The sequence below is a fragment of the Notamacropus eugenii genome, chromosome 3 (genome assembly GCF_028372415.1).
Source record: "Notamacropus eugenii isolate mMacEug1 chromosome 3, mMacEug1.pri_v2, whole genome shotgun sequence".
Lineage (NCBI taxonomy): Eukaryota > Metazoa > Chordata > Mammalia > Diprotodontia > Macropodidae > Notamacropus > Notamacropus eugenii.
The window spans coordinates 14,588,347-14,616,156 of record NC_092874.1 but is presented as its reverse complement, the minus strand read 5'-3'; the positions used below and the strand labels follow the sequence as shown (position 1 = coordinate 14,616,156).

At 46.4% G+C, this 27,810-nt stretch overlaps 2 protein-coding genes across 3 annotated transcripts in view; both read left to right on the top strand.

The window, feature by feature from the left end:
* TOMM7 (translocase of outer mitochondrial membrane 7) overlaps positions 1–27,810 on the top strand; it is a 518,839-nt gene that overhangs the window by 261,741 nt on the left and 229,288 nt on the right. The gene's annotated exons all lie outside the window — the stretch shown is intronic.
* RAPGEF5 (Rap guanine nucleotide exchange factor 5) overlaps positions 10,589–27,810 on the top strand; it is a 232,177-nt gene continuing 214,955 nt past the window's right edge. The window contains exon 1 of one of the 2 annotated variants that reach the window (XM_072650899.1): positions 10,589–10,950. In XM_072650899.1, the coding sequence (XP_072507000.1) occupies positions 10,717–10,950 (234 nt within the window). In that variant the 5' untranslated portion in view covers positions 10,589–10,716. The remainder of the gene's footprint in view (positions 10,951–27,810) is intronic. The other variant, XM_072650898.1, reaches the window with a different exon arrangement.

Sequence of the window (27,810 nt, the reverse complement as noted above, 5' to 3'; positions counted from 1 at the left end):
AATAAGACCCCCTTGGATGTTTTCCCACAAGAACTATTATCTGGCCCCTCCTTTATCCTGTAGTTGGAAAATTGGTCTTTTGAATCCATTTAGAGGATCCTCTTCTATGGAGTGGACATACACTATTATGTCTGGCAGAATAACATTTCTAGCAATCTTCTGGAGAATAAACTCTGCATTGATGGAAAGGGGTGCTATGTCATATACTTATATTGGTGAATCTATAGCTGTCATCTATCATGCATGAGAGATAATAGATAGGTAGATGAGTAGATAGATGAATGGATAGATAAAAAGATGGATGGTAAATACATAGATGGAAAGACGGATGGATTGGTAGATGAGTGGATAGACAGATAGGCAGATAGATAGATGATAGACCAGATAGATAGGTAGATGGCTAGTTCAAAAGATGGATGGATAGAAGGGTAGATATGTAAGTAGCTAGGTAGGTGAGTAGATGGATAAATAAAGCAGATGTATGTATGTATGGATAGATTAAGAACTCGAGTTCTAATTCTGGCTGTGCTATTTACTGTCTATGTGACCTTGGATAGATAACTTTACCTCTTTATCATTCATCTATAAAAAAAGGGGGAGAGAACTTCACTAGATGACCTCTGTAGTCCCTTCCAGCTCTAAATTTATGATCTTATGCCCTACCATCTGTATCTTTTAAATATTTCATTTACTTTCCTGGAGTTGGTTTTCTAAAGTTTAAGTAAACTGTGTACCATTATTTTTTTGTTTTTGTTTCCAATGGTGAAAAACAGTTTTCTAAACCAGAAGGTGAGAATCTGCTGTGGAGTTTCTGATGAGGACCTGGAACACAAGATGTACTTGGGCATTGTGTTTGTACATCTGTCAAGCCCTCATTTTCCTAGTCCTGTTTTGGGACCTCCTGTCTTGTCTCCCCAACTAGACTACAAATCCAGAAGCAAGAACCAGGACTGGCTCGTTTCTCTTCCTCTGCACCAGACTGCACCTTGTGTATAGTAAGGACTTAATAAACATTTGCCAAATGATGTGGAATTTGGCAAAGAGTTAAATAACAAGAGTTACTTTGGAAACATTGCTCTTGTTGCCCTTATATTCAGCTAAAACATAGATTGGGGCTGTTTTTCCTCTGCAGTGGCTCCCTTCTCCCCATCTCTCTCTCCTTTCTCCCAGCCAGCCCAAGTCATGCCCAAATCATTGGGCAGATGATTTCCCTGGTGCTGCTTATCTTTCTTTAGCATCAGTTCCTCTACATCTTCCAGCGCTCCTCTGTAGGCATCATATCCATTGGTCCATCTGACATAATCGGCTCCCACCCATCTTATTACAAAGCCTTCCGTGGCTGTCCTTCTTGGCTCCAGGCTCTCCCTGTATGGACAAGGCATCCCTTGCAAATTAATTTTCTTTAAATAGTGTTTTCTTTTCTTAGGCTTTTGACCTTGCTCCCAATCGTCCAGGATGGCTCCCTAATTCTACTTCAACAAATCTAACCTGACAGGCAGTGTGGTCTACCCTTAATGAAAAGAAGCCAAAAGACACTGGGGCTCAATTCCTGTTCTCAACTCTTACTAGTCGTGGTGCGATTGAAGACCAGTCCCTTCCTCATGCTTTGTCAAAGAAAACACTAACAATTAGAGAATTGGAATGGGTTGCCTCTGCAGGGGTAGGTGGGTTTCCTTTGTCTTGAGGTCTTACCCTACAAATCATTTAATCTGTTCTCAGTTTGTTTATTTGTAAAAACATTGTGCCATTCTCAATCTACAATTCTCTGATTAATAAAATGCAAATTCATTTAAATCCATTATCAAATTTATAACTGCTTTCGGTCATCCAATATTTTCTCAGTCAAAGCATACTGGTAGAAAGTCAACCTAAATGTGCAGAAAAATATTTATAGCATTTTTTTTGTCATGTTAAAGAACTGGAAAGTAAGTAAGGAAACATCTGTCAATTGGAAAATGGTTGAACAAGTGATGGGGTATAAATATACAGTAATACTATTGTGCTGCAAGAAATGAAGAAAGAGATGGGAAAGAAGAAAAACTTAGAAGATTTCTATGGATTGATGTGAGGGAAAGGGGTAGAACCAGGAGAACAATTTATACAAAGATGACAACTTTGCTGAGCAAACCACTCTGAAAGGCTGGAGGATTCTTGGGATCAGTGACGAAGCAGGCCGCCCCTCTGACCGAGGTGCTGGATTCAAGATGCAGAAGTAGACCTACATTTTTTGGCCCCCAGGGCGGGGGGGGGGGTTTCTTTGCTTGACATGTTTGTTATAAGCCTTTTGGTTTTTTTTTTCTTTTTGATAATAGGGGAGGGAGAATGGAGGGGAGAGAGAGAAATATAAATCTTATTAATTTAAAAGAAAAGAAAATTTAAAAAGAAGAAAGAAGGTACTATCAGAGGATGGTCCTTGAATGTTTTTGACCTTAAAAGTGGGTCTTGTGACTCAAAGACCAGACACTGACATAACTAAGAGTGTCCAAGGTCTGACAGACCCATGGAATAGGAGGGGATGAGGTCACCCAGCTAGGCTGGGTTCTGTGCTGGAGGATGTGTTCACCTTCATGAGAGATCCTGGGTCCACTGGAGTATGGAAGTGAGAACACCTCATCTCAGGCTGTGAGTGTTGTGGCACCTACAGTCTGGTGAGTATATTTTTATGAGTGGATCATAAAACAGAAACCCTGGGCCCACATTGGCCCCACCCAACTCAGTGACTCCCAGATGGCTCGAGGCCTTTCTGCTATAGAAACCAGTCTTCTTCTCAGCTCCCTGGGTAGGGAAGGATTGTCCTTGAGCGTTTGCAGGCTGGTTCCTTCCTGGGGGAGCATCCAAACAGGCTAAACCAGGACATGAGCTGGGGGAAGCCACTCAGGACAAGGAGGTCCCATGGAGATGGTTTTCATGTCAAAATCATTGAGCTTCCTAGGCAGTTCCCTTCCCCCTTCCCTATGACGTGGTGATGACCAGGGTGACTCACCTGGGTCTCCCAGTCATTTTGAGACCTGGGTAGTCCACAGTGTATTTGGTTCCACTGGAAATTAGGTGGCAGAGTTTTGGGGGAGATTTGGAAAATGAGGGTATTACTAAAAATATGATTAAGGACAATGTGGCAAAGTAGCCAAAGTACTGGCTTCTAATATCAACTAGCTATTAACTCTGTGACCTTGGGCAAGTCATTTTCCCTTTATGGGCCTCAGTTTCCTAATTTGTAAAATGGATGGGTTGGATGACTTCTAAGGTCTCTTCTAACTCTATGAAGTCTGGCTTTTTATTTACCTACATCCAACTATAATAATTAGACCAGGAAGAAAATCCCAAATCTAATTTTTAAAAAACCTCAACAAATTCTGAGTGGACCAGACAAATTCTAGGGTTGATTTTTTTTTTAAATTGGTAACCAACAGGTCTGCTGATCAAGTATTCATTTTTATATTTGTTAACAATTTTAGTTCTCTGGGTGGGACTGAGAGTCAAGAAAGATCTCATAGGGTCACCTCGCCCACCCAATTCCATTGTTTTACACATGAGTAAACTGAGGCCTGGTGAAACGAAGTAATTGATCCAAGGTCACATAGGTCATAAGTAAAAGATCCAGGATTTAAATCCAGGTCCTGTGACTCTATGCTCAATGCTCTTTTTTCTATGACAATTGAGGTAATCAGTGTGAGCTGTTGTTAATGTAAAGTTTTTTATAATTAATCCTGGACTTGATGCACACGATGTCAGCATGGTACACACAAACCTGAAGGGGATCTCAGAAGCTGCCTAGTCCATTTGACAGATGGGGAAACTGAGGCTTGTGCAAGGTCACCAGGATAGCAATTGGCAAAATCAAGACTTGAGCCCAAGTCCTATGGGCTGTCATCACAGCACTCACCAAAAATGTGTTCATTTAGAAGGAAACCAACATGAAAGATGCCCTCCTCCCAGATAAAAGCATAATTACCTAATGTAGAAAGCAGTTGTTAGGAATTTCTACCCCTCCAAGGGTCCTGTCCACACCACATGGAGAAGAGAGTTGGCAGGCTTTTTACTTTAAATAGGTCAGAACATTCTGGGTCATTGAGTGTCTCATCTGCTGTCCTCTAAACCCCTCCTTTAGGAAACCGGTCAGCCAAGGCTCAGGGAGGGTCCCATAGCTCATCAGTGCCAGAGACAAGACTTGGACGTGGCTCTACCTGATTCCAAGTCCGTGTACCTTCCCTGGTTTCCTGGATTCAGGTCAGGTCTCTGACACCTACTGGCTGTGTTGACCCCAACCATATCCCATAACCTCTCTGAATCCTGGTTTTCATATTTAGAAAATGAAGATAAGGCAATTTGTGCTTTCTAAACTCCCAGAGGGGCCTTGGGATGAAGAGCTTTGTTCAGTGTAAAGTGTTTCAAAAATGGAAGTTAGCATTCCTGTTTCTTAGCAGAACTTAAACTCTTACAACTTTACTTTTTTAGCACTCATTACAAAGTGTAATGAGCGCTAGGCCTGGACTCAGGAAGACTCATCTTTGTAAGTTCAAATCGGACCTCAGACACTTCCTAGCTGTGTGACCCTGGGTAAGTCACTTAAACCTGTTTGCCTCAGTTTCCTCATCTGTAAAATGAGCTGGAGAAGAAAAAGGCAAGCCACTCAAGCATCTTTGCCAAGAAAATCCCAAATGGGGCCATGAAGAGTCAGACACAACTGAAAAACTACTGAACAACAAAATTTCAAACTGTCTTGTTTTAGTTTCACTGACACGCTTGAGCTCCAGTGACTTGCTTAGCTGGCTGCCCAGGTTCGAGCCTCTCCCTGTTCTAAAGCTCTCCATGAACAGATGCTGAATACTCCATTAGGTCATGGAATCTTAGAACCAGAAAGGAACTCAGTGATCAACTTATTTCCTCCAGGGATTCTTAACCAGAGGCTTGTGAACTTGCTTTTAAAAAATATTTTGATAACCACATTTCAGTATAATTGGTTTCCTTGTAATCCTCATAATTTATTTTGTGCACTTAAAAACATGATTGTGAGAAGGGCCCTGAACTGCCATCCCTAATTCTCTGAACTAGACCACCATGTTCTAGTTGACGCCTCACTCAGTTCTGTCTCCCATTGGTGAGTCCTTCCAGAAACTCCGTTTCGGGGAAAAACCCAAACCAGCCATCTCTAATGGCCAGGATGCCACAGCTCAGATACTCCTTGCTCTTTGTTTTAAAAAATATTTTTATTTCATTTAAGTATTTCCCAATTACACGTAAACACTTTTTTAACATTCATTCTCTCACCCTTTTCAACCACTCTATTATTTGTTGTCTTCTATTTGTATTTTAAGCACTTATAGGTACAGTGCCTGGCACATAGTTGACTGATGATTCAAAGGCATCCATGACATAAGAGAAATGAAGACCTCTTGATCTCTTCCAACCTATGCCTTACTGTAAATCCTCTGGACAGAACACCCAAGCAAGGGTCACCCTGGCTTTGCTTGAAACCCTCCAATGACAGGTCTCATCCTGCCATCAAGTCTAAATTGGCCAGTTTGGAACTCCTGCCAGTAACTCCTGGTTCTTTCCTCTGTGACCAAACAAACAAACCTAATCCCTTCCCTGTGCCAGCCCTTCAAATATCTGAAGACCGCCATCTTACCCCCTCCCCCAAGCCTTCTCTTCCCCAGTCTAAACATCCCCAGGGACTTCTGCTCATTCTCATCCAGCTCAGACTTGAGAACCTTGGCCATCCTGGTCACCCACCTCTGGATACTCTCGACTTTACGAAGGCGCTTCCTAAAAGGTGTGGCAATGGTCTGGTAGGTTCTCTATGAGTAAACCTTCACCTCTTGACACTCCTTGACCAATGTGCTTGTTCTCTTGGTGTTTCCTTCTCTGGTCCTTCCAAGCAGGGTATGGGTAGGATAAGTGTATAAAATGAAAGTTGTTTGTTTCTGCCTTTGTATCCCCAGTGTCTAGCATACGGTGGGGTTTTAATCAATACTCAGTTGAACTGAGTTGATATCTTTCTATCAAGCACTTAGATGCATGAGGCTTGGAGAGGCTAAAAGAGAAAAACATTATAAGATGAAGGGGAAAGATTTTAGATGCAAAAGATGCCTTAGAAGAAGTGGTTGGGCTAGCTCATCAGTGAGAAAATGAACTAGACTTTGGGGCTAGACACTCATCTGCATAAAATCCCCAAAGGAGTATGGGATGTCTGACTGAATCAGGGCTTGGGAACAAAGGCATCACCCTAAGGCACGATGGAGTTCCTCACTCAGGGAAGGGTCTCTTGAATAGGAACAGCTAAATCGGCTCCCACTTTCTTCTTGGAGGTGACAAACCCCAGAGCTAAGGCTCTAAAGGAATCAAAGGAGAGAGGCTTCAGTCAGTTCTAGGTTAAAGGCCATTACCCTAGATGGAAAAGCACTAAGTGTTATAATACTCCACTTAGAGAGAGCCTGGTACTACTCAGCAGAGCCAGCGGCTGAAGGTGGGAAAACACACATCTGGCCATTGAGGCTTGAGCCCAGAGGATCTGGTGGATCAACTCATTCTCTGCCTAGGGGTAAGACTCTGGGCAAGTCACTCCGCCTCTTAACAACACTTGTGCTAAGCACAGTACCTGGTACACAGTAGGTACTCGATAAATGTTTATTTTCTTCCTTTCTTCATCCAGCAATCATTGCCCTCTTAGAAAATCCCAGCATTGAGTGAGCTGCTCCACCTACCCTAGTCCACAAGGAGAAGTAGAGGAGGCTACCCAGCCCTGTCTGGAGTCAGGTGCCCATCGGTGACTTGGGACTTGCCTGGCCCAGTCCAGCAGCCACCCAGTGGTTGAGTCATCTATCCAGTTCAGCCCAGTCAGGTGAAGAGCCAGCACAGCTAAGCAAGTGACCAACTTGACCTAGCCCAGCAGTATAACTGACCAAGGCCAGAAATGCTGCTTCTTCAGCAGAGGAGTGTGGAGTGAGCTGCCCAGGATCAACATCAAGCCTTACAGGATCCTCTAGAAAAGTAAAGTATTTCATGGCCTTGTGGGTCTGGAGTTCAAGGGTTTTCTATTGAACCTCCTCCACAAAATATAAACCCCTCAGACTGCCATTTAAAGTCCCCCTACAATGTGACTCCTGTCTACCTCATTTCATTTACTCACCTTCAAGCACTTGACATTCCAATCAAACTGGTCTACTTTGCTGCTCCCAGTATACATGATGAGACATCTCCTACCTCCAATCCTTTGCCCAGTTAGGCACCCCCCCCCCCCCATGCTGTTAGTGTATTCCCTCTTCAACAGCTCTAATTGTTCTCCCATGATGCTTCTAAATCAGCCCATGCTACAGATGAGGACACTCAGGTGGATCCCAATAAGGAGGATGTCCTTCCACTGCCTGACATTTAATGGACCCTCCCATCCCACTGCATGTGTCTGACCCTATTCCTTCTTTTCTCCTTCCCCTGACTCCCATGTTCCCTTTCTTAGAGCCTTGACATCTCATACCTGGATGATGGTGAAGGTCTCCTAACTCCTCCCCTCCCCCAATGCAGCTACTCACTTTCCATTCATTTCAACATTTATTCATTTTAATATGAACAAAATTAATTCTCTCAAAGCACTGCTTGGACTCTTCATGACCAACTGGATCAATTCCAGGCTCCTTCACAGAAAGTCTATTTTTATGATGGTCTGGATATGGACCTGAAAGAAAACTTAGGAAGCTAAGTCTAGCTTGTCTTGGGGTCAACCAACCTGAGTCCTTGCTACTGACTGGGATAATACCCCACCCTGGGCTGCCCAACCCAACCCCCTCTTTTTCTAGATGAAGAGACTGAGGGCCAGAGAGGTTAGGACTCGCCCAAGGACACAAAGGTAGAACTTGGAGCTAGAAAGGACCTTCTAGATCAGTCATCTAGGAAAATGCCCCCATTTTACGGTTGAAGAAACAAGGTCCAAACAGTTCAGTGACTTGACCAAATTCACAGAGACAGTGAGTGGCAGAGGTGGGTCCCATGAGCCTGGCATCATCTTGACCTGTTTTTTGTGTACTTGAATCTTCCATGCCTAGTTTTCATCTCCTTTGTGAAGCTTGCCCTGACTCCCTTAACCAGAATGCTCTTTCTGATGCTTCAAATTCCCGAATACTTATTCCCTGGAACAAACCTTTGACCCTCAGATTCTGCCTTCCTCCTCAGCAGAACCGAGCTACCCTCCAGGATCTCAGTGGCCCTTCTGCCTCTGCCATGCCCTGGGGCCCTGAGTGACATTGCCCTGTGGGATCTCACCCCATCTCCCACCTCACCCACCCCTTGGTGAATGGATGAGATTTGGATTCACTGTTAATAAACTTTTCAATGATTTTCTTCTTTAATGATGCCATCATGGAGGTGACTTCTGGAATCTTGAAGGTGAATCCAGCAGAATCCATGACCTGGCAAAATTCTGCCATGCTGGAAAGACCCAGAACAACTTTGGTGATGGTTCTATGTGTCAGACATCAGAGGAACAAGCTGGCTAGTGATGACCTTGGTGTGAGAGACAGCCTAGAAGAGGGAATGGAGAGCACAAGACCAGGGATCCAGTCCAGCTATTACTCTTACTAGCTTTGTGACCCTAAGCAAGTCACTTAACTTTTGTCTGCCTCAGTTTCCTTAACTTTAGCACCTTTGTTGATCATCACTTAGGACCATACGTAGACTTACCATAAACTAGGACTCTGAATCCAAGCCTTTCATTTTACAGATGGGAAAAGTGAGGCCCAGGGAACTTCAACCACTGCCCAGAATCACACAATAAGCAGCAGGTCTTCCATTCTCTTTCTGCTGTACTAGAACCTCAGTTTCCTCACCTGTAAAATAAGGGTATGGGCCTTGAAGGTCCCTTCCAACTTGACATCAGTGAAATGACTTGACCCTTTCCAGGCCAATGATCCTGTCCCCTTCAGAAAGACTTCTTTCCAGCTCTGAGAATTTGGGGTCTTTTAGGTGAGGGAGGAGGAGAACCCCCCCTTTGCTGGGAAAAGAAGCATCCACAGCTGCTAAATCTGGGGTCTTTGGAGCAAGCCTTCTGCCCCACAATAACCAGAGGGTGACTTTAGGATAGAAGGTACTTAATATGTTTTGGTGAATGAATTTAAAAGCAAGAGCGAATGAGCTTATTGTCTCAGTGAATTTTTTAACATAGATCAGTTGTTTATCTTCTATTAATTTTGCTGGCCTCCAGTGGAAAGCGTTCTTAGATCTGCCACCTTCAGGACCTGAGGGGCAGTTGTAGACTGAGGAATCTGGGGGAGGCTGAGTCAGAGGGATTTGCTTATTTGCAAGCTCCTTCTTGGGAGCCAGGATGACACACTCTCCTATTTGAATGTAGTTGCCTTCAGGGTCAAATGCTGTCCCCAGGTGAAGGCCACCGGAGGCAGTTACCACCGTTAGCCCAAGCCCAGCCTCAGAAAGGGGGGAATCTAGGTCACACTGAAATAGTCTGGATCCTGGCGCCTGGCTTCAGGTTGTTCATCTGTAAAAGGAAGAGGTTGGGACAGACAGCCTCTGGGATCCATTCTAGCCCTGGGCCTCGGATGTTCTGACCCTCTGAGGACAGGTCAGCCTTCTCCCTGTGAGAAGGCAGAGATAAATGTTTTCTTTCAAAGAGGATCTGGCAAATGCTCAGCCTTTGGATTAGAGCTCCCACCACACCTTAGGTCTCTCGTCCATTTTGGTTGAGTGGTGGGAGGCCTTCAGTGGCACACACATTTCCCCAAAGATGTTGCCAGCCACAGGACATTGCTGAGTCTCTAGTGGGTATTTCTTGGAGACCAAAGGGCCTATCCTTTCCCTTCCACTGAAGTGTGGAAAGTGGGGCAGGAAGGGCACCTTCTTAAGCAAAGCCAAAAAGACACTGTTATCTGTGGCAGGGAAAGAGAAAGCTGGATTTGGAATCAGAAGGCCTAGGTTCGAATCCCAACTGTGCAATTGATTTACCTGCTGAACCTCAAGCCTGTCACTTGGTTTGGGGCTCAGTTTCCTCACCTGTAAAGTGAGAGGGTCTGATTAATGATCTCCAATATCCTTTCCGACTGTAGGAAAGCGATGGGGATTCCTGGGCCCAAAGTCAGATTATAAAGTGGGGAGCAGTGGTAGAGATTGGGGGAGGGGCAGGATTACAGCCGGTCCATTTCCCTTTGGGGCCTCGGTTGGAATGAAGAGGGAAAAGGAAGCAGCAGCTGGAGGAGTTCCCAGGCTCCGGGGATCCCCAGGGGAGAGGGATATGGGGCCAGGTAGAGCGGTGGTCTGGGACCGCCCGGGAGGAGGGACTGGGGAGGTGTAGGATTGATTTCCTGCACCTGGGGTGAGCTCACGCCTCGCAACCCACCCCACCCCCACTCTCGGGCAGCCTTCCTGTTCTCTATTGTTCCCCGGGGCCCGGCCGCGTCCGGCATCCCCGGCAGCCCGCCGGGGCACGGCGCGGCGCTGAGGGGGGCAGCAGGAGAAGCAGGTGAGGCGGGGCCTGCGCACCTGGGCCGGGCAGAAGGAGGCGCGCCCGTCAGGGACTGGGCGTGGGGAGCAGGAGGAGGAGGAAGAGGAGGAGTGAGGCAGGCTCGCTGGGGTGGGCAGCGCCTGGCACCCCGCTCCGCGCACCAGCCGCAGTCGCTCCCGCGCCCTCTCCCTGCCTGGCACAGCATCCAAGGTGCGCGGCAGCTGCTGCGGGGTCCGGACGCCAGGAGCGCCGGCCGGGGCGGGCAGCCGGGCATGAAGATGGCTGTGGGAGCCGTGAAGATGCAGCCCCCGCCGGCAGAGAGCCCGGAGCCCGCAGACCCCGGGGCGTCGGGGGCCGCCGGGGCCCCAGGGGGAAGGCGGCAGCGGCGGCGAGGGGGGAGCCCAGGCGCCCCAGAGCAGCAGCTGCGGCACCGGCTGCGGGACCTGCCCGCTCTGCTGCGCAGCGGACTCACCCTGCGCAGGAAGAGCAGCGCTGGCGGCGGCAGGGTGAGTGACCAAGGCCGGGACCCCCGCCGGCCAGGCCGGGTGGTGTCGGAAGGGAGCGCAGGCTCTGGCCCTCGGGCACGTGCTGCCTGCAGCCTCGAGCAGAAGCGGGAGCTCTCTCCCATTGAAGCCCACTCTCTCGTCCCCCTGGAAGTTCGGGGCTGGAGCTGCAGTGAGGGAGGGGGCCAAATGGGGGCACCTCGCTGCGAGACTTGGCTGCAGGTCAGAGCCTCGGTAGCTCAGGGCTGGGGTGGGTGAAAGGGCTCTCTGATAGCTTTTAGAACAGCTCCCTGGCCTTCCACTCCTTCCGGGCGGGGACAGGGGATGGGGAGGGGGCCTCTCAGATCGCCCCCGGCTGCCCAGAACAGGCCGGGGGACTTTCCCTCCCTGCCCGAGGCTGCGGTCCGGGGCCGGGCCCAGCGCTTGCCTTGGGGAGGCGGGGAGTGGCGGCTGGGTTTGGGTGCTTCCTGCGTGCAGCCCCTGGGGGCTGGGGGTTTTCCCTCTCCTCCTAGCAGTGCCTTTCCGGCTCGGTTCCCCGGACAGCAGCTGCTTTAAGGCCCCAGAACAGGTCGGCCCTGGCTGTTGCTTGTTTACCGACTTTATGGCCCTGGGGCTCAAACCCCTCCTGCCAACTCGGGATTTGGTGCCCGCCCTGAAGCCCAAATGTCACCTACCAAGTGGGGCAGCCGAGGATACCATACAGGCAGCCGACTTTCTCCCCATTCTCTGGGCTGAACTTATCTGGTTCTGAGTCCTGAGTCACCTACCTCTAAGCAGGGCTAAGGAACCCCAGGGCTTCAGACCTGTTGAGGCAGAGAGGAAAGAGTTGGACAGTCCACCTGGGGAAGGGTCTTTGAGTGCATATCTGGGCCCTGCTGCTTCCCAACATATGACCTTGGCCAAGTCATTTCCTTTCCCCTGGACCAAGTTTTCCCCTCTTTCAAATGACGTGTTTGATCTGAGGGATCTCCAAGATCCCTTGCAGCTGCCTCTGCCGTTTGAACAGCCTGGAGCTTTCCAGTTGTCTAGCTGAATCTTTCACCAGGATCCCAGACAGCTGCCCAGGCACACTTCAGAGCTCAGGGGCTGCTGGAGGGTCCTGGGATGTGTAGCCCCAGGCATCCCATCATTCCACAGAAACAAATTTTTGTTGACCTCCTGCTCTGAAAGGCTCTTCTCAGCCTCCTGAATGAAAACCAAGCAGCAATAAAACCCTTTCCTTCTCTGCCTTATAGTAAGAGCTGACGTTGACATGAGACCCTTTTCACCATGATCTCAGTGGAACCTCCCAACCATCCTTTGAGTAAGAGATTGTTACCTTAATTTTACAGATGAGGAAGTGACTTGCCCAGGGTCATACTGCTTGGCCACAGCAGGTGGGAGCTGAACCCAGGCATCCTGATTTGAAGTCCAACATTCTAGTCACTAGAACACATTGCTGCTCATTGGATACCTGGACTAAATTTTTTTAAAAAGAGGCTTCTGGAAGCATTAGGGTTCTGGAGAGCAGGAGACTTTCTCCCTGTTTGTGGTCCATATTGCTTACAGAGAATAATTATTTAATGTGTCGAGGATTAAGCAAGCCCATCGGGTCTCTTACTTTGATTTTTGGCTGTGTTGATGTAGCCAGATGGATCCAGTCAAGCTCCAGTCTTCAATTGACCTTCTGTCTTCCACCCACAATCCTTTGCATGGGCTGTACCCCTTGCCTGTGGTGTACTCTGCACCTCTATCTCTCAGAATTTTTATTTTTCTTCAAGGCTCATCCCTGGGGCTTTCAGGGAATTAGAGACACAAAGCTACCAAGGATCTCAAAGAACATCTTGTCCAACTACCTCATTTGACAGATGAGTCAACTGAGGCTGAGTTGAATAGTTTGCTGAAGGTGACACCCACTGATGTAGGAAGGCTCTAGTGCCTTGAATTCTTGGGGCTCTGGGCACATGCTGCATCCTCCCAGGGGCTCTCACCTCCCTGAGGGTAGGACCTGATATTAATTTTAGTCTCACTGCATACAACAAGGTCTTGTACCTGGCAGGGCAGCATCAATGTTAGTTGAATGAAGTTGAGAATGTCTGGTCCAAGGAGGAGGTATGTGTGGACGACCTGAGTGCCCACCTCAGATGGTCCAGTGAGCCTGATGGGAAAGTAGCTGGCCCTGGGCTTCCCTGAGAGGGAAGGAGGGAGCCAGCACTGGGGAGGAAGTGAGGAGGAGTTAAAAAAATCTATGGGCTCCTGAATGGGGCAGGAGGTAAATGCTGGAGGCAAGGAGGGTGTGGAGGCATCGGAGGGCTCTGAGCTACACCGACTTTGCAAGAATCTAGGGAAAAGTAGGTCAAACCTCATTCCTATTATCCTTGACAGTTACTTTTTGTGGCAGAGAATACTGAAGGCAAGGCTGCAGGCAGGCTCCCTGTGACAGGAACGGTGAGCAGAGCTGCATCATTCAGGGGCATTTCTAGCAGTTTTCGGTAGGCAGCATCGATGGCTGTAAACCATCACAGGAGCAAAGGCTGCTAGGGTTGCCCTGCTGATTCTGGTTGTTGGGAATCTTTTGTGCTTTAACCTTGTCTTCGTAGTACCTGATATGAAATAGAGATTCCTCAGTCTGTCATTCAAGGCCTTCCACTGACTTTTTGTAGCCTTTATTTCATATTACTTTTCATACGCAACACTTCATCTCCCATCTCCATATCTTTGCACTGGCTGTACCCCATTTCTGGAGTGCACTCCATCACAGCTCCTTTGAATCTCAGAGGTGTCCAACATCACACAGCTGCCAGCAGAAGCAAGATTTGAATCCTGACCTTCTAACACCAAGTCAAGCCCCGTCCACTCTGCCAAACTGCCTCTCTTCCCTTAACACATCCTACCTTTTATGTACAGGGGAGAGTCTCTGACACTTCTCCATACATAGACTGTAAACTCCTTGAGGTTATGGACTATCCCCATGTGCCTAGCCCAGTGCCTTGAGCTTAAGAAATGTTTGCTGTTTACTTCTATCAAACAGTACAACCTCCCTTCCTCCCTCTCTTTTCTTCCCTTCCTTCCTCATTCTTCCCTTCCCTCCTTTCCCTCTTCATCCCTTTATCCCTCCCTCTCTTCCTTCCTCTTTACATCCCTCTCTTCCTCCTCCTCTCCCTCCTTTCCACCCTTCCTCTCATATCTCTCCCTTTTTTTCTGTCTTCCTCCCTCCCTCTCTTCCTCCTTCTTCACCTCCTCTCTCCTTCCCTCTTTTTCCCTTTCTCTCTCTCCCTCCATCCTTTCCTCCTTTTCCCCACAGAACTCATTTCAGGCCTGGCCCTTTGCATCCCATAGCATTGGTCAGGAGGGATAAGAGAGAGTATGACTTTTTTGGCACAAATCTATCACCTCTGGTAGAAAAGGACGTTGGATGTTGGAGATGAGGTTTTGAGATTTGAGAAATGTGGGCCTATTTTAGGACTTTGAATATTTGAGTGAATGTGGAATGAGCCCCTGACTTCTTCCCTGCTCTGACTCTGGGCAGGTCCCCAAGGCCTAGACAGATGAATTGACCCATCCAAGCCCCAAAGGTAGGAAATGTCAGAGGGCAGCTTTGAACCTGGGCCTCTGCCTCAGAAGCAGCACTCTTTGTACTGTACCCCTCAACCTTTTCAACATCAATATTCCTCCCAGGATGCTGTGTGACTGGAAGGCAGGGGAGGCCAGATCCTCAGAAATTTGAAATTTGGGCCATAAATTAAATGTGGTAAAATTTTGTAAATCACAGTGCTGCACACAGTAGGCACATAATAAATGTTCCCTTCACCTTACCCAAATGGCGATGGAGAAGCCCAATGCTGTGCATGAGTTGGCTGTTACCTTTTACCAGTGGGGATAGGTGGAGGACGGGAGCCAGCAGGTGCACGTTTGGAGCAGAAACTGGGGTGACCAGTTGTGGAGCAAGACGGTGACTGTAGCCAATGGGTGGCCTTTGTGCTCCTCTGGGAGCTGCGCTGCATCAGGGCAGGAAAAAGGCTTCTAATACACTGAATGGGACCTGGAGAAAAATGGTGGGAATCCCTAGAGACAACCGCACCAGAGGAGATGATGCAGGTATGCCAGGATCTGCAATGCCACAGGGAACTTGGGCATAGGTAAGGGCACAGTCTATCAGAGCATCAAAGCAGGAACTTGAAAGGGTCCCTTTTCCCCCCATTAAGCTGGACAATCTTGAGCTGACTGTGTATTCCTTAAGCATCTGAGAGCCCTGGGGCCCAGAAGAGAAGCCCTTCTCCATCTGGGAATCCTACTGGTCAGAAAGCAATGGTGATTTCTACACGGTGGGGGCAGGAGAAGCCTCCATGCCTGGCAGCTTTTCCCAACCAAGTTCAGTGAAGGACCTTTTTAGGGTAAGAGTAGCTGTTACTGTTCAGCATCTTTTGGGGGGATTCTAGGTGCCCCCTAATGTCTCTGCATGACCAAGGTAGGACTAGCTCCTCTTTTCACCACAACATTTTGCTTTTAGTACTAACTCCCACTGTGTCTGTGTATTCTGTGGTTTCAGTTGTGTCCAACTCTTCATTTCCCCCCTTTTGGGGGTTTTCTTGGCAAAGATACTGGAGTGGTTTGCCATTTTCTTCTCCAGTTCATTTACAGATGAGAAAACTGATGCAAACAGGGTTACATGACTTAGCCAGGGTCACACAGCTAGTCAGTGTCAGAGGCTAGATTTGAACTCTGGAAGATGAGTCTTCCTGACTTCAGGACCGGCACTCTATCCACCTGACTGTCCCCATCTCTTTCTTTAATACCATTATTGTGCTGTGATCCTAAGACCTCTCTTCCAATGACCACATCCTTGGGGTAATTGTCACCTCTCGTTGATATTTCATCCTTCACCAAAAGGCAGCCAGCTGGGGAGAACTCAGACCTGAGGACTGATATTCACAATGGATCACTCCAAAATTGTAGCCTTCTTCCCAAGTCACACTGGTAGTGCCTGCCTCACTTGCTCCTTTCCTTATACTTGGGAACTTATGATAACCTATTTTGCCATCAATTTCCAACTTGCAGTCACCTGCAACAGACCTCATGTTGACAGAGGACAGAGCATTCCAATTGTTCCCACACCATGATTATCCAAAACGCTCAGCACCATTTAGAATGGTCCATGTTCTGTTTGATCTCTGGCCTTATTGGATCAGAAGTAAGATGCCCCCAAGTTCGTTTGCATCAAGGTGGCACCATGTGGTTTGTGAAATGCCTGTGCGTAGAGATGATGTATTAACACTTTTTATTTACCCGTATGTTTCTATGTTCTTCTCCTGTAATAGAATGGAAGCTCCCTGGGGGCAGGGACTGTTTCATTTTATTTTTATATCCCTGATGTGAAACACAGATGACTAAAGGTCTTATGAATTAATAAGTATCCAGTGAATGAATGAATGAACAGATATACATTTAATTAACATCCACCAATAAATTCATTTATCCGTTTAGTAAGGGGAAGATAAGATCTTGTGGCATTCCACATTCGAACTGTTGACTTTTAAAAATGAGCCGTCTCACTGGCCACTGGGATTTCTGGCAAGCTGCCAGCCCACACCTCCAAATTACAAAATTATGTTAATCATGGATGTAATTAAGGGAAAACACTACAGACCGAATGTCTCATAGAGGGAAAAACACCCCCATGACTACTGGTAAGGAAAACTCTTGTAAGGAGATAAGGAAGTCTTGTCTTGATTATAATATCATGGGAAATCCAGGAAAGGGATGTAGGGCAAGAGTTCTCTACCTGAAGTCTATGAATTTGATTTTTTAATGTTTCAATGACCACCCTTTTAGACATATGGTTTCCTTTGCATCTCTTTTTTTTTTTTCATTTTAAAAATGACTCTTAGAAGGAATCTGTCAGCTTCACCAGACTACCCTCCACGGTGATCACACAAAGAAGGTGAAGACTTCTTGGTCTTCCAAGCAGGTGCTTCTCCTGACCAAGGGAGTCTTTCTGAAGGTGGAGCCCCAAATACATTTGGGAGCTTGGCAGCCAAGCATCAGGGTATCTGCTCTTTCCTGAGTTGTTAAACTTGTATAATATATTAGCATGATTTTGCTTCAGGAAGGGCTGACTCCAAACGGCAGTGATTTTAGGAGGTGTCTAAACCGTGACCGCAGGAATGTAATGGAGGGAGACAAGTGCGTTTCGCAGATGCCACTCTCTCTTAACTTGACAAGGCAGTAATTGGTGACTCGGGCAACTGAGCTAGAGGACAATGTTTAAAATAACTGAGGAGTGGAGTCCACAACTGTGGTAATGCCATGCCTCAGCTGGTGTGGGAGCAGTGTCTTAGATAATGCTGATACAGACAAATAATGGTGGCAGACTGAAGTCCATTTTCTTATTTTCTTCCTTCCTTCCTTCCTTCCTTCCTTCCTTCCTTCCTTCCTTCCTTCCTTCCTTCCTTCCTTCCTTCCCTCCTTCCTTCCTTCCCTCCTTCCCTCCTTCCCTCCTTCCCTCCTTCCCTCCTTCCCTCCTTCCCTCCTTCCCTCCTTCCTTCCTTCCTTCCTTCCTTCCTTCCTTCCTTCCTTCCTTCCTTCCTTCCTTCCTTCCTGTAATATACATTTTTGAAAGTGAAGGCAGCTTGTGGACATACAATGGATTTTTCTTGGTGTGGACACTCTTTTCGTTGACTCAGTTTGGCGATTGAGTCTTAACAAGCTGTTGGGATGCTGGAAGTTCAAGCTTCCAGCACAGTCCCTGGCACATAGTAAGCCTCTGCATTTTAGCTCTCTTCTGAGCCTGGGATGCTCCCTTTCCTCTATGAGAATGCTGAACTCCTGTCAAGGCTTGGCTTGACAGCCTCCATCTTGATTCCAGATTCCTTTAACCCCCAGTTCCCCCAGTTGACCCTCTTGAAATCACTTTGCAGTATGTGTGTGTGTATGTGTGTGTGTGTATGTGTGTGTGTGTATGTGTGTGTATGTGTGTGTGTATGTGTGTGTGTGTGTGTGTGTGTATGCACTAATGGACGTCTAGCCTGTTCACCACAACAGCACAAAAACTTACGGAGGTCAGGGGCCATTCTCTTTGCCCTTTATATGTATGTGATGTGACTGCTTGTTGGAATTGAATTAGACTTTAATCAGTGTTTATTGAGTTCAGTTGAATTGAGTGAGCAAGTCCATGTGCCTATAATCTTAAGATCTATGGAAACTCAAAGAGATTATCATTAAAAAAATTATTCAAGCTCCTAATACATACAGCATGAGGCAATATTCACTCAACCTTAAAAATATTTTGATCCTAGTAGGCCAAGCCCCAATTCGTTTTCTGACCAGTGTTTTCAGTAATTGTTATTAGGACCAATTCTTATGTGCTCAAGAAGGATGTGGGCATTTAATGGGCATCCATCAATGATCTTTCCATGGTACCAACTACATTGTAACTTGTTTGAGGCCCAGGAATGACCCATTCAAGAAGTGAGTGTTTGCTGAGCTCCTTTCATCTCTTCTCCTCCCGTCCCCCCCACCCCTAGCAGAGTAGCTTTAGCTCCTCCGATCCATTAGCTCATTAATGAACAAATGTTTGGTGAACCCTGAGGATGAGCTCAACTTGCTGACTGGAGAGGGAAATTCAGTTTCTTGTCCAGTTGAGCAATAGATCCGCAGCAAGAAAATGTTCTCTCCAAGTTGTAGAACAACTTGTGAGTTGAAAAAGTCAGGAAATTTCTTCTTTGCTAATCTCTGGATAAACAAGAAGGAGGTGAGCAAGTTAGCTGACTCAGAGGATTCTAAACTTCTTTTGTCCACTCATTTGAAATAGCATAATTAAAGAGCAAATTCACAATTACAGGGTTGGGGATGGGGACTGCATCTGTGATTTTGGTAGGAATTTGGAAGGAATTGGGTAGAGGGAACTCCCAGGTAAGGAAACTTTTTCCACCAATGCTGGTGGCAACTCATTCTGCCACTCTTAGAGAGCTGCTTAGAACCCAAAGAGGTTCAATGACTTTCCCAGAGTCACCCAGCTACTAAGAATCTGAGTTGGCCTTTGAACCTAGGTCTTCCAGACTCCCAGACCAGCACTGTACCCACTATACCACACTGACTTACACATGCATATGTGGCCTGGAAGCAGCAAGTTATTATTGTAAAAATAACATGAGAATACCCCCTCCCCATTTTCTCTCTGAATTGTCAAGAATGTACAGTGTTTCTACATCAAGAAGGTCTGTACTTTGGAGAATCGTTCCTCCTCCCACTTTGTCATCTCACAATTTCTCCTCAGCAAGAATCAATTTCTTTTCCAAAATTTAGTTTTGTTGTGTGGTTGGTGATGAGAAAGGAGGCACCGAATCCCTATCGGTGTGTCAGTTAATAACATTTATTAAGCACCTACTATGTGCTAGGGACACAAGAAGAGGCAAAAGGTAGACCCAAGGAATTTTCATTCGAATGGGGATGACAACAGACAAGATACAACAGGATAAATAGGAAATACTTCTCAGAGGGCAGGCCATGATGAAGAGGGGCTGGAGAGGGAGGGATTTTAGTTGGGGCTTAAAGAAAGCCAGGAGATGGTAATGAGGAGGGAGAGTGATCCAGGCATGGCATGAGAATGCCTGGAGCCCAGAGATGGAGGGTCTTGTTCCTGGAACAGCCAGGAGGCTGGGGGCACTGGATCAAAGAGTACTCACTGGGGGGAGGGGGGTAAGCTGTGAGAAGACTGGAGAGGGAAGGGGGGGCCGGTGCATGAAGGGCCTTGAAGGCCAAGCAGAGGGTTTGTATTTGCTCCTGGAGCCCGTGGAGTCAATGAGGTTTATTGAGTAAGGGGTGACCTGGTCAGACTTGAGCTTTAGGAAAGTCCCTTTGGCAGCTGAATGGGGGATGGATTGGAGTGGGGAGAGCCTTGAGGCGGGCGGGCCCCCAGCAGGCCTGCTGCCGAATGGTGGCCATGTCAGAGGAGAAAAGGAGATGAATTTGAGATATGTTGAAGTGACCATCTCTGCAAAACTTTCCACAGAGTTTTCCTAAGGTCATAAGGCAGCTGGTTTCCTCCCACTTGAGTTCTGAGCTAAACTCCCCATGTTCTTCCATATATTCCATGTTTGTTTCATGGAGGAGCACGAGGAAATATCGATTTAGACATGCCCTTTGCAAGTCACCATGATTCATGTGTGGGGTTGGCAGAGCTTTCCCGGGTGTGACTCAGTCCATGTGGGTGTTGATGCTGGAAGTCGGGCTTTTGTTTCTGGGCTGTGCGGTTCTCACTTTTCAATGTCTCTCTATTGGTTGAACAACCAGTCTGGGGCTCCTAATGAAACACTGGGGTGCTCTACGAGGGCAGATTCTGTTTGCCTTTCAGGATCTCCCCAGTGCTCAGGGGAAGAGGGAGGGAGGGAGGGAGGGAGGGAGGGAGCATTTCTATAGGTTAAATGTTTAGCACAATGCCTCACATGTTGTCGGTGCTTAATAAGAGTTTACACTGGTGCCTGATTCAGAGAAGACACATAATAAATGCTTTTTAATTGACTGACTGACCATTGGCTTTGTAGCAAATTGTTAACAGGCAATGACTAGGTGACATGGACTTCTACCCAGGGCCCTAGAATCCAGAGGGTGCTCGATAGTGCTTGTATTCCTTTCACAGGGAGTGACTAGAATAATTAGTTAACATCTGAAGACCCCAGGTGACTCCTGGGGCAAGCTTCCTCCTGTTCTGCCCCTGCTCAGCTTCTGTCCCTGGCAGTAGCCTCCCAGGGTCTTTACTTGCCCACCTCAGGGCCTTGGTTAAGAAACTCATTTGAGTGTGCCTTCTGTATTCTTGATCCAGGTTCTGGATGAGCTAGTCGTCACTCTGGGCTTTGGAAGTGCCTGGAGCAGAGTCTCATCAGCATGGGGCTGGTGGTGGCTGTTGCTGACCTGTCCTTGACATCGTTGAGAACCACTGATGCCTTTGGAGAACCTGTAGGAATGGACAGACCCTTCTTGTTTTCAACATAGTCCTAGGTTTTTTTTTCTAGAGTCAGAGCTGGAAGGAACCCTGGAGATCCTCTCATTCAGCCCCCTCATTTTATAGTCTTACTAACTTTAGCTGGTGTTCATGGTGGGCTTTAAGGTTGGCAAAGCACCTTACACTCATCCATCTCATTATAGCCTTATAATAACCCCATAAAGTACATGCTACAGGGATTATTGTCCCAATTTTACAGAAGAGGAAACTAAGATATCTTTTCATCCTCAGTCCTGAGCTGAGTGCTTCACACAGAGTAATACTTAAAAGGTCATTGAGATCGTTTAGAACAAGGGTTCTTAAGGTTTTTGTGTGTTTCCTTGGACCTCTTGGCCAGTCAGTCTGGTGGAACCTTTGGATCCCTTCTTAGAATTGTGTTTTTTTATGATTAAAATAAAATAAAATACATAGAATTATAAAGTAAATCAATTATATTGAAAATTATCAAAATATTAAACTATTTTAAAAACTGAGTTTATAGATCCTAGGTTAAGAACTCCCATCTAGAACATAGCCCTCACTCACCTCCTCCATTTTAGAGAAGAAACTGAGTCGTCTTTGCACTCCAAGCCCTGAGCTTGGAACCCAGGAAGCACTTAATAGATAGTCATTGTAACTATTCCATCCCAGTCTTCATTTAAAGAAAAATGACATTTTATGGCTCTCTTATTTTCCCATCACTTTTATTTCCAAGTATAACCTGTCCCTCTTCCTAATGCGCTGCGCCATCTTTGGTCATCTAGATTTTAAAAGGGGGTGGGGAAAGGACTTCAGTAAAACCAAGGCATCAGCCATGCCTAGCAGCATATACCACCATATTCCATACACAGTCCTCCACCTGTGTAAACATGAACCAGACAGGCACTTTCTCCAATTTTCTCTGTGGAAAATCTTAGTCATTATAACTATACAGGATTCAGTTTTGTGTGTTCTCTTCCCCAAATCCCCTCATTTTACAGAGAAGGAAACAGCAGTCTCTGAAGAGTGAAATGACTTGCCCAAGGTCACTCATCTGTGAGTTACTGGTAGTCCAACTCATGCATCGCAGCCTTTTCCTTGCTAGTGTTCCCCCCTTATGTTTGTAGTGGGGAGAGGGAGACTGGTGAGGGAGGATTGGGGTTTGCTTTCCTGTGATACTAAGGCAATTACTTTAATTTTTTCTTAATGCTTTGACTCAGACACCGGGAGCACTTTGTCATCCTGTGTGAGTTAGTACATCTTTCATGTGCTGCTTTGATCTTACTGAGTTTTGTCAGAGTCTGATGAGGGAGTTCTGAAATGCTCAGCCCAACCGTCCTCCCCTAAGAACACTACAGGACTAAAAAACAACCCTCTTGTCCCGAGTGGGAGCTCTCCATGGTGGGAACTTCCCCACTCTATTTCGTTTTGGTGTTGGACTCAGATAGATAGGGAGCTACAAGGGACCTCAGAGGACAACTGGTCCTACTCTTTTATTTCTGGAACAGGAGAAAGAAGCCCTAGAGATGAGGTGACTTGTTTAAGGTCACCAAGGTATTACATGGATGACTTTGGTGATCAAGTGATGTCTTTTTGCAACGATGGTGCATCTCGGTACAGGCAGCTGGGGGCCCTGGGCACTCCTGGGCTTTTCAGCTGCCAGCCTACCTGCTCCAGCTTAGTACAAGGAAGGAGGGTGGGTACGACAGAGGGAGAAGGCTGAGAAGGCACCATCCTAGCTGGGGGTAAGGTCACAGTATGATGGACTCAGAGATTCAGAGCCAGAGCTGACCTTAGAGGGGAGGCCTGACTCCCTTATTTTACTTGCATACTCATGATTTCCATTTTCCAGATAAGGAAACCAAGTCTGGGAAGTGTTCAAGGTCACATGACTAGTGTCAGAAGCAGGATTTAGACCAAATCTTCCTGACTATAAGTCCATCACTCTGTCCACTTGCCTACTTGTCATCAGAGGAAGGGGAACCTGAAGGGGGGAGAAGCACCTCAGGGACCCTTTGTGACCCCCAGTAACCTCAGTTTGAGTACTGAACTGAAGCTGGGAACCAGCAGAGCAGCAGCATCATGCTCCCATTCTCTCTCTTTTTTGTTCCTCCTACTCCCTTCCTCTTCTCTCTCTCTCTCTCTCTCTCTCTCTCTCTCTCTCTCTCTCTCTCTCTCTCTCTCTCTCTCTCTCTCTCTCTCTTTTCTCTCTCTCTCCCCTATCTTTTCTGGTCTGTATTTTGTTTTAATCCAAAGAGAAGAATGCATCAGGCTTTGCAGTTTGGGGCTGGCCCCCAGACCCGGACAAATTTATCAAACCCAGAATGACTATGTGGAGACTCTTGACAAATTCCGTATTTGGGAAACTCATTGTTGCTGCCACTGTTAAGTGATCATTAAACTCTACAAATTTGGTCCTATTAGAATTAAAAGCAATCCATTCTCATTTGCACAGTAAGTTGGATTGTACATACGGCCCAGCCTTCGTTCTCTTTGCCAGGCAGCTGCTGACAATGTGCCCCTAGCTTTCTACTTCATTAATATAAGAATCTCAGCAGGGTTTCCTCCCTAGAGCTAGGTAGGAACGTCACCTCTGCCACCTCTGGATGAATGATTGAGAGAAGCATTTATACTAATAAAGGCAGCCTTTATAGAATGCTTTAAGATTTGCAAAGGGTTTGATATATGTTAACTCATATGAGTCTTACAACAACCCTGTGAGATAGAGGCTATTATTATCCCCACTTTACAGATAAGGAAAATGAAGCTAAATAACTGGCTGGTAAAGTATCTGAGGCAGGCTTTGAACTTGTGTCATCCTGACTCTGATTTCAGCCCTCTTTCTACTATCCCACATCTGAGGTGGGGGGAATGGTGACCAGGGGAAAGATCTTTGTTCCAGAGGGTCATCAGGATGGCAAGTGGAGGCACAGGACAAAAACCATAACAATATTAATTTGAAATCTGTTTCCAGACCAAGAGGTAAAAAGTGGTGGTGACGGGGGGAAGGGAGTCATGCCATAGCAGGGCAGATAAGGAGATGTCTAGGGAGGTTGACCAAATGGGAAGGGTGTTTTGAGGCCAGCCAAATAGTGTGGGTCAGCTGAGTTCATCTACCAATCAGGACACCTCAATCCTGAGGCAGGATTCCAAAGTTGAGTGGATTCACTCTCCCTGGGAAAGAGGTATTCTCTGGAGGCCCAGTCTGGAGGCTGGCATTCCAGGCAGGGAGATGGGGCACAGTAGCAGCAGGGTCAATGACAAAACACCTTTTCCCAGTATAGTTAGTCACTGTGTTACTCTCACAGTCTCCCTTCAGGCCTTGATTTCCTGGAAAGTGCTGGACTTGTCAGAAATACCCTGGTTCAGATCCAGCCTCTGACACTTACTACCTCTGATACCTTGGACAGACCCCTTTCCTCTGAGCCTCAGTTTCCTTATCTGAAAAATGGAGATAATAATGCATGTACAGCTTATCTCACTGGGTTGTTATGGGGGTTCAAGGAGATAATGAATGTCAAGGTCTTTGTAACTGGAAGGTATTTCATGAATGCCAATAGTCGCCAACTAATTAATTAATCACTATCAGTCAACTAGCGATTTCTGCCACTTCTGGTCAGAGGGCAGTGTCCTTTGTGTGAATTTCCCATTTCCTAGCTGACCTGCATAGATCTCTGGCAGCCCAGTAACTTTGAGCTTTCTCTGTTTTTCTCAAGTGTTGGCTTCCTTATTTATCTCGCTTCGTCTCTCTTTTCTTCTTGTTTGTCTGTTTATGAGAAGTCGGTGGTAACTGGAGAACCTCAGAAATGCCAGTTGGCTGAGTGAAGTTGAGAATGTTGCTTTTGAATCTCAGCTCTTAGATCCGGGCTCTCCAGGATGTGCAGCACCAGAAGCCGGTGGGCTTAGGTCTTCCTGTTTGTCATAAAGTCTCTCACTTGCCTTTCTTCTTACAAAGCTGGAAACAGATGTGTTGAAGCTCAAAAAAGCTGTCTTCTAGATTACCTGGAGACAAAATGCCTGACAAAAGGATGTGTGGTCTGAGAGAGCAGTTTGTCTTCCAAACTCTTCTGGTCTCAGTCTACTAGATGGGACCTACATTGTCCTTAAAACAGAAGAGTTTGTTTTGTTATCCTAGAGGCGATAGGGAGCCATGGAAGCTTGTTGAGCAGGGAAATAACATACTCAGACTTGTGCTTTAGGAACTTCAATTTGGCAGCTATGTGGGAGATAGATTAGAGCAGGGGTCCTTAACCTGGGGTCTCAGACCTTGTTTTTTAAAAGCATTTTGATAACCGTATTTCAGTGTACTTAACTTCCTTTGTAATCTCGTATGTTTTAAATTATACATTTAGAAATATTATCTTGAGAAGGGGTCCAGAGACTTCATCAGACTGCCAAAGTCTATGAACACTTGAGTTGGAGAGTGGAGAAGCTGGACCTGGGGGACCAATTCAAAGTCAATAGACATCTCTGTATGAGAAGCCAAAAGGGTATGAACTAGAGTGGCAGCTGTGGATAGAGAGGAGGAGACAGAGAAGAGACATGCTGGAGAGAGAGAATTATAAAGACTTGGTGACTAAGTGAGAGGTAAGAGGTGAATAATGATGACGATGATGATCTAGCTAGCACTTTTATAACATCCCCTCTGCGCCATGTCAGGGGCAGCCAGGTGGTGCAGTGGGTAGAGCACTGGGTTTGGAATCAGTAATATTCCTCTTCCTGAATTCAAATCTGGCCTCAGACATTGAATAGATGTGTGACCCTGGGCAAGGCACTTGACCTTGTTTTCCTCAGTTTTCTCATCTATAAAATAAGCTGGAGAAGGAAATGGCAAAACTCTCCAGTATCTTTGCCAAGAAAACCTCAAAAGAGTCACACAACTGAAACCACTGAACAGCAACTTATAGAGAAAAGAGGTCTGGGGACAGAGTACTAGTGTATACCCAGTCACAGCAGGCAGGGTAGAGTGAAGAGAAGGAAGGAAAAGAAACAGGCACTTATTAAGTACCTACTACGTGCTAGGCATTCAGCTGGACACTTTACCAGCATTTTATTTGATCCTCACAACAACCCTGGGAGGTAGGTGCTATTATTATTTTCATTTTATAGGTGAGGAAATTGAGGCAGCAAAGTTAAGTGACTTGCCCAGGTTCACGCAGCAAGTAAGTTTTTGAGGTCAGATTTCAAACTCATGTCTTCCTGACCCCAGAGGCAACATTTTATCCACTGCCTTACGGTCTTGTGGTTTGGAAGACCTTTACTCAAGTCTTCCTCTGACCCATCCTGGCTGTGTGGCCTTGGGTCCTTGCCCAGTTCTCTGGGTAACTTTTTCAGATAAGTACTGCATGAGTAGATGGTTTGCCTTGGTCAATGGAGTGTCCACAGGGATGATGGTTTACATCAGAGGTGTCCAAACTCCCAAGTACTGCCCAAACCAGATTAAAATGTAATTGGGAAATGTTTAACAAAATAAATCAAAATGCAGTGCAACATAGATAATGTTAATTTGTGGTTGTCTAAGTCAGTATGCCACCTGTTTCTTTTTGAGGCTGACACTGCTGTTATAGATAAATGAAATCTCAAGTCCAGAGTGGGGGAAATCCTTTCTTTTACAAGAAAGAGATTTATCTCATTCTCTCATTTATTAAGGGCTCACTGTGGCTACTTCTTAAACAGGCCTATTCAATGAATGGGCGTTGCCTCACCCTAAGTGAGTTTCTGCAAAGACCTTGGCCTAAAGGGCGCAAGGTCTCCCAGTGCATCCTGAGTCATCTCCAGTCCTCCTGAGGAATATCTGGTCACTGGATTCAGATGGCTCTGGAGGAGAAGTGAGGCTGGTGACCTGCACAGCCCTCCCACACTCAAAACAAAGTCAAGTACAAGTCATGTCATCATTTCTCTGATGGCATGGTCTTCTTCAGCAATGAAGGACAAACACAAGGGCTCACTGTATGCCAGGCACTGGGATTCAAAAGGTAAAGCAAAACCAGTTGTTGAGTTCATTGAGTTGTATTCTAACATATTTCGAATTTTCTCTAGTTCTCACAGTTTCCCCATTCTTTCAAAGGAAAGCTTTACTCTCCCTAACATTCTGGGGAGCAGATGATTGTCAAAGTGATTTTCGTTCAGTGAAGATCTGCCTGTTATTCCCCAGCTCTGTGAACCACGGCTCTCTATCACCTCAAGGGTCTAACATTAACTCTTGAACTTTTCTAGTCCTCCCCAACCTAGCCCCAATCTGTCATTCCAGTCCCATTGGTTATTGCTCCCCTTCCTGCACTCGTGCCCCACAGTCCCCCATCTCTCCTCTTCCTAGCTTTGCAATGGCCATTTCTCCATCCTTTCTCCTTGCCTCTGCTTCAAAGAACCCCCCACTTATTTCAAAACACAATTGGAGTGCCATGTCCCTTGCTAACTATTTCTTGATTTCGTCTCCCTCCTGTCTCCCCAAGCTCCTTTCCCAATTACCGTGTTTTTATTCTGTATATAATTTTTTTGGTATGTTTGATAGGTCTGCATGTTGTCACCCCTGTAAAGGGTAAGTTCCTTGAAAGCAGTGACTTTTGCATTTATTTTGGACTCTCTCCAGTACCCAGTTACATAGCATACATCAAACAAAAGTTTTTTGATTGAAGATCCTTCAGTGCTCATACATCTGTGGCCGATAGTGAGACAAGCCTCGTCCTTGTCCATGTTGTTCACCTGGTAGAATGTGATAGAACCAAAGTTCTTAAGACCGCTGGTATCTTTTTCATCAGATTATCATTTGAATTGACTTTTCTGATACTTGAGATCTTGTCATTCAAAATGTTTTGCTGGAGTTTGTTTGTGGTACCTGGCTGGCAATGTTATAGATAATCTTCTCTTCCATTGACCAAGGTGGACAAACTTCCAAAGAACTAGGAAACTAAATCGACACTTCTGGA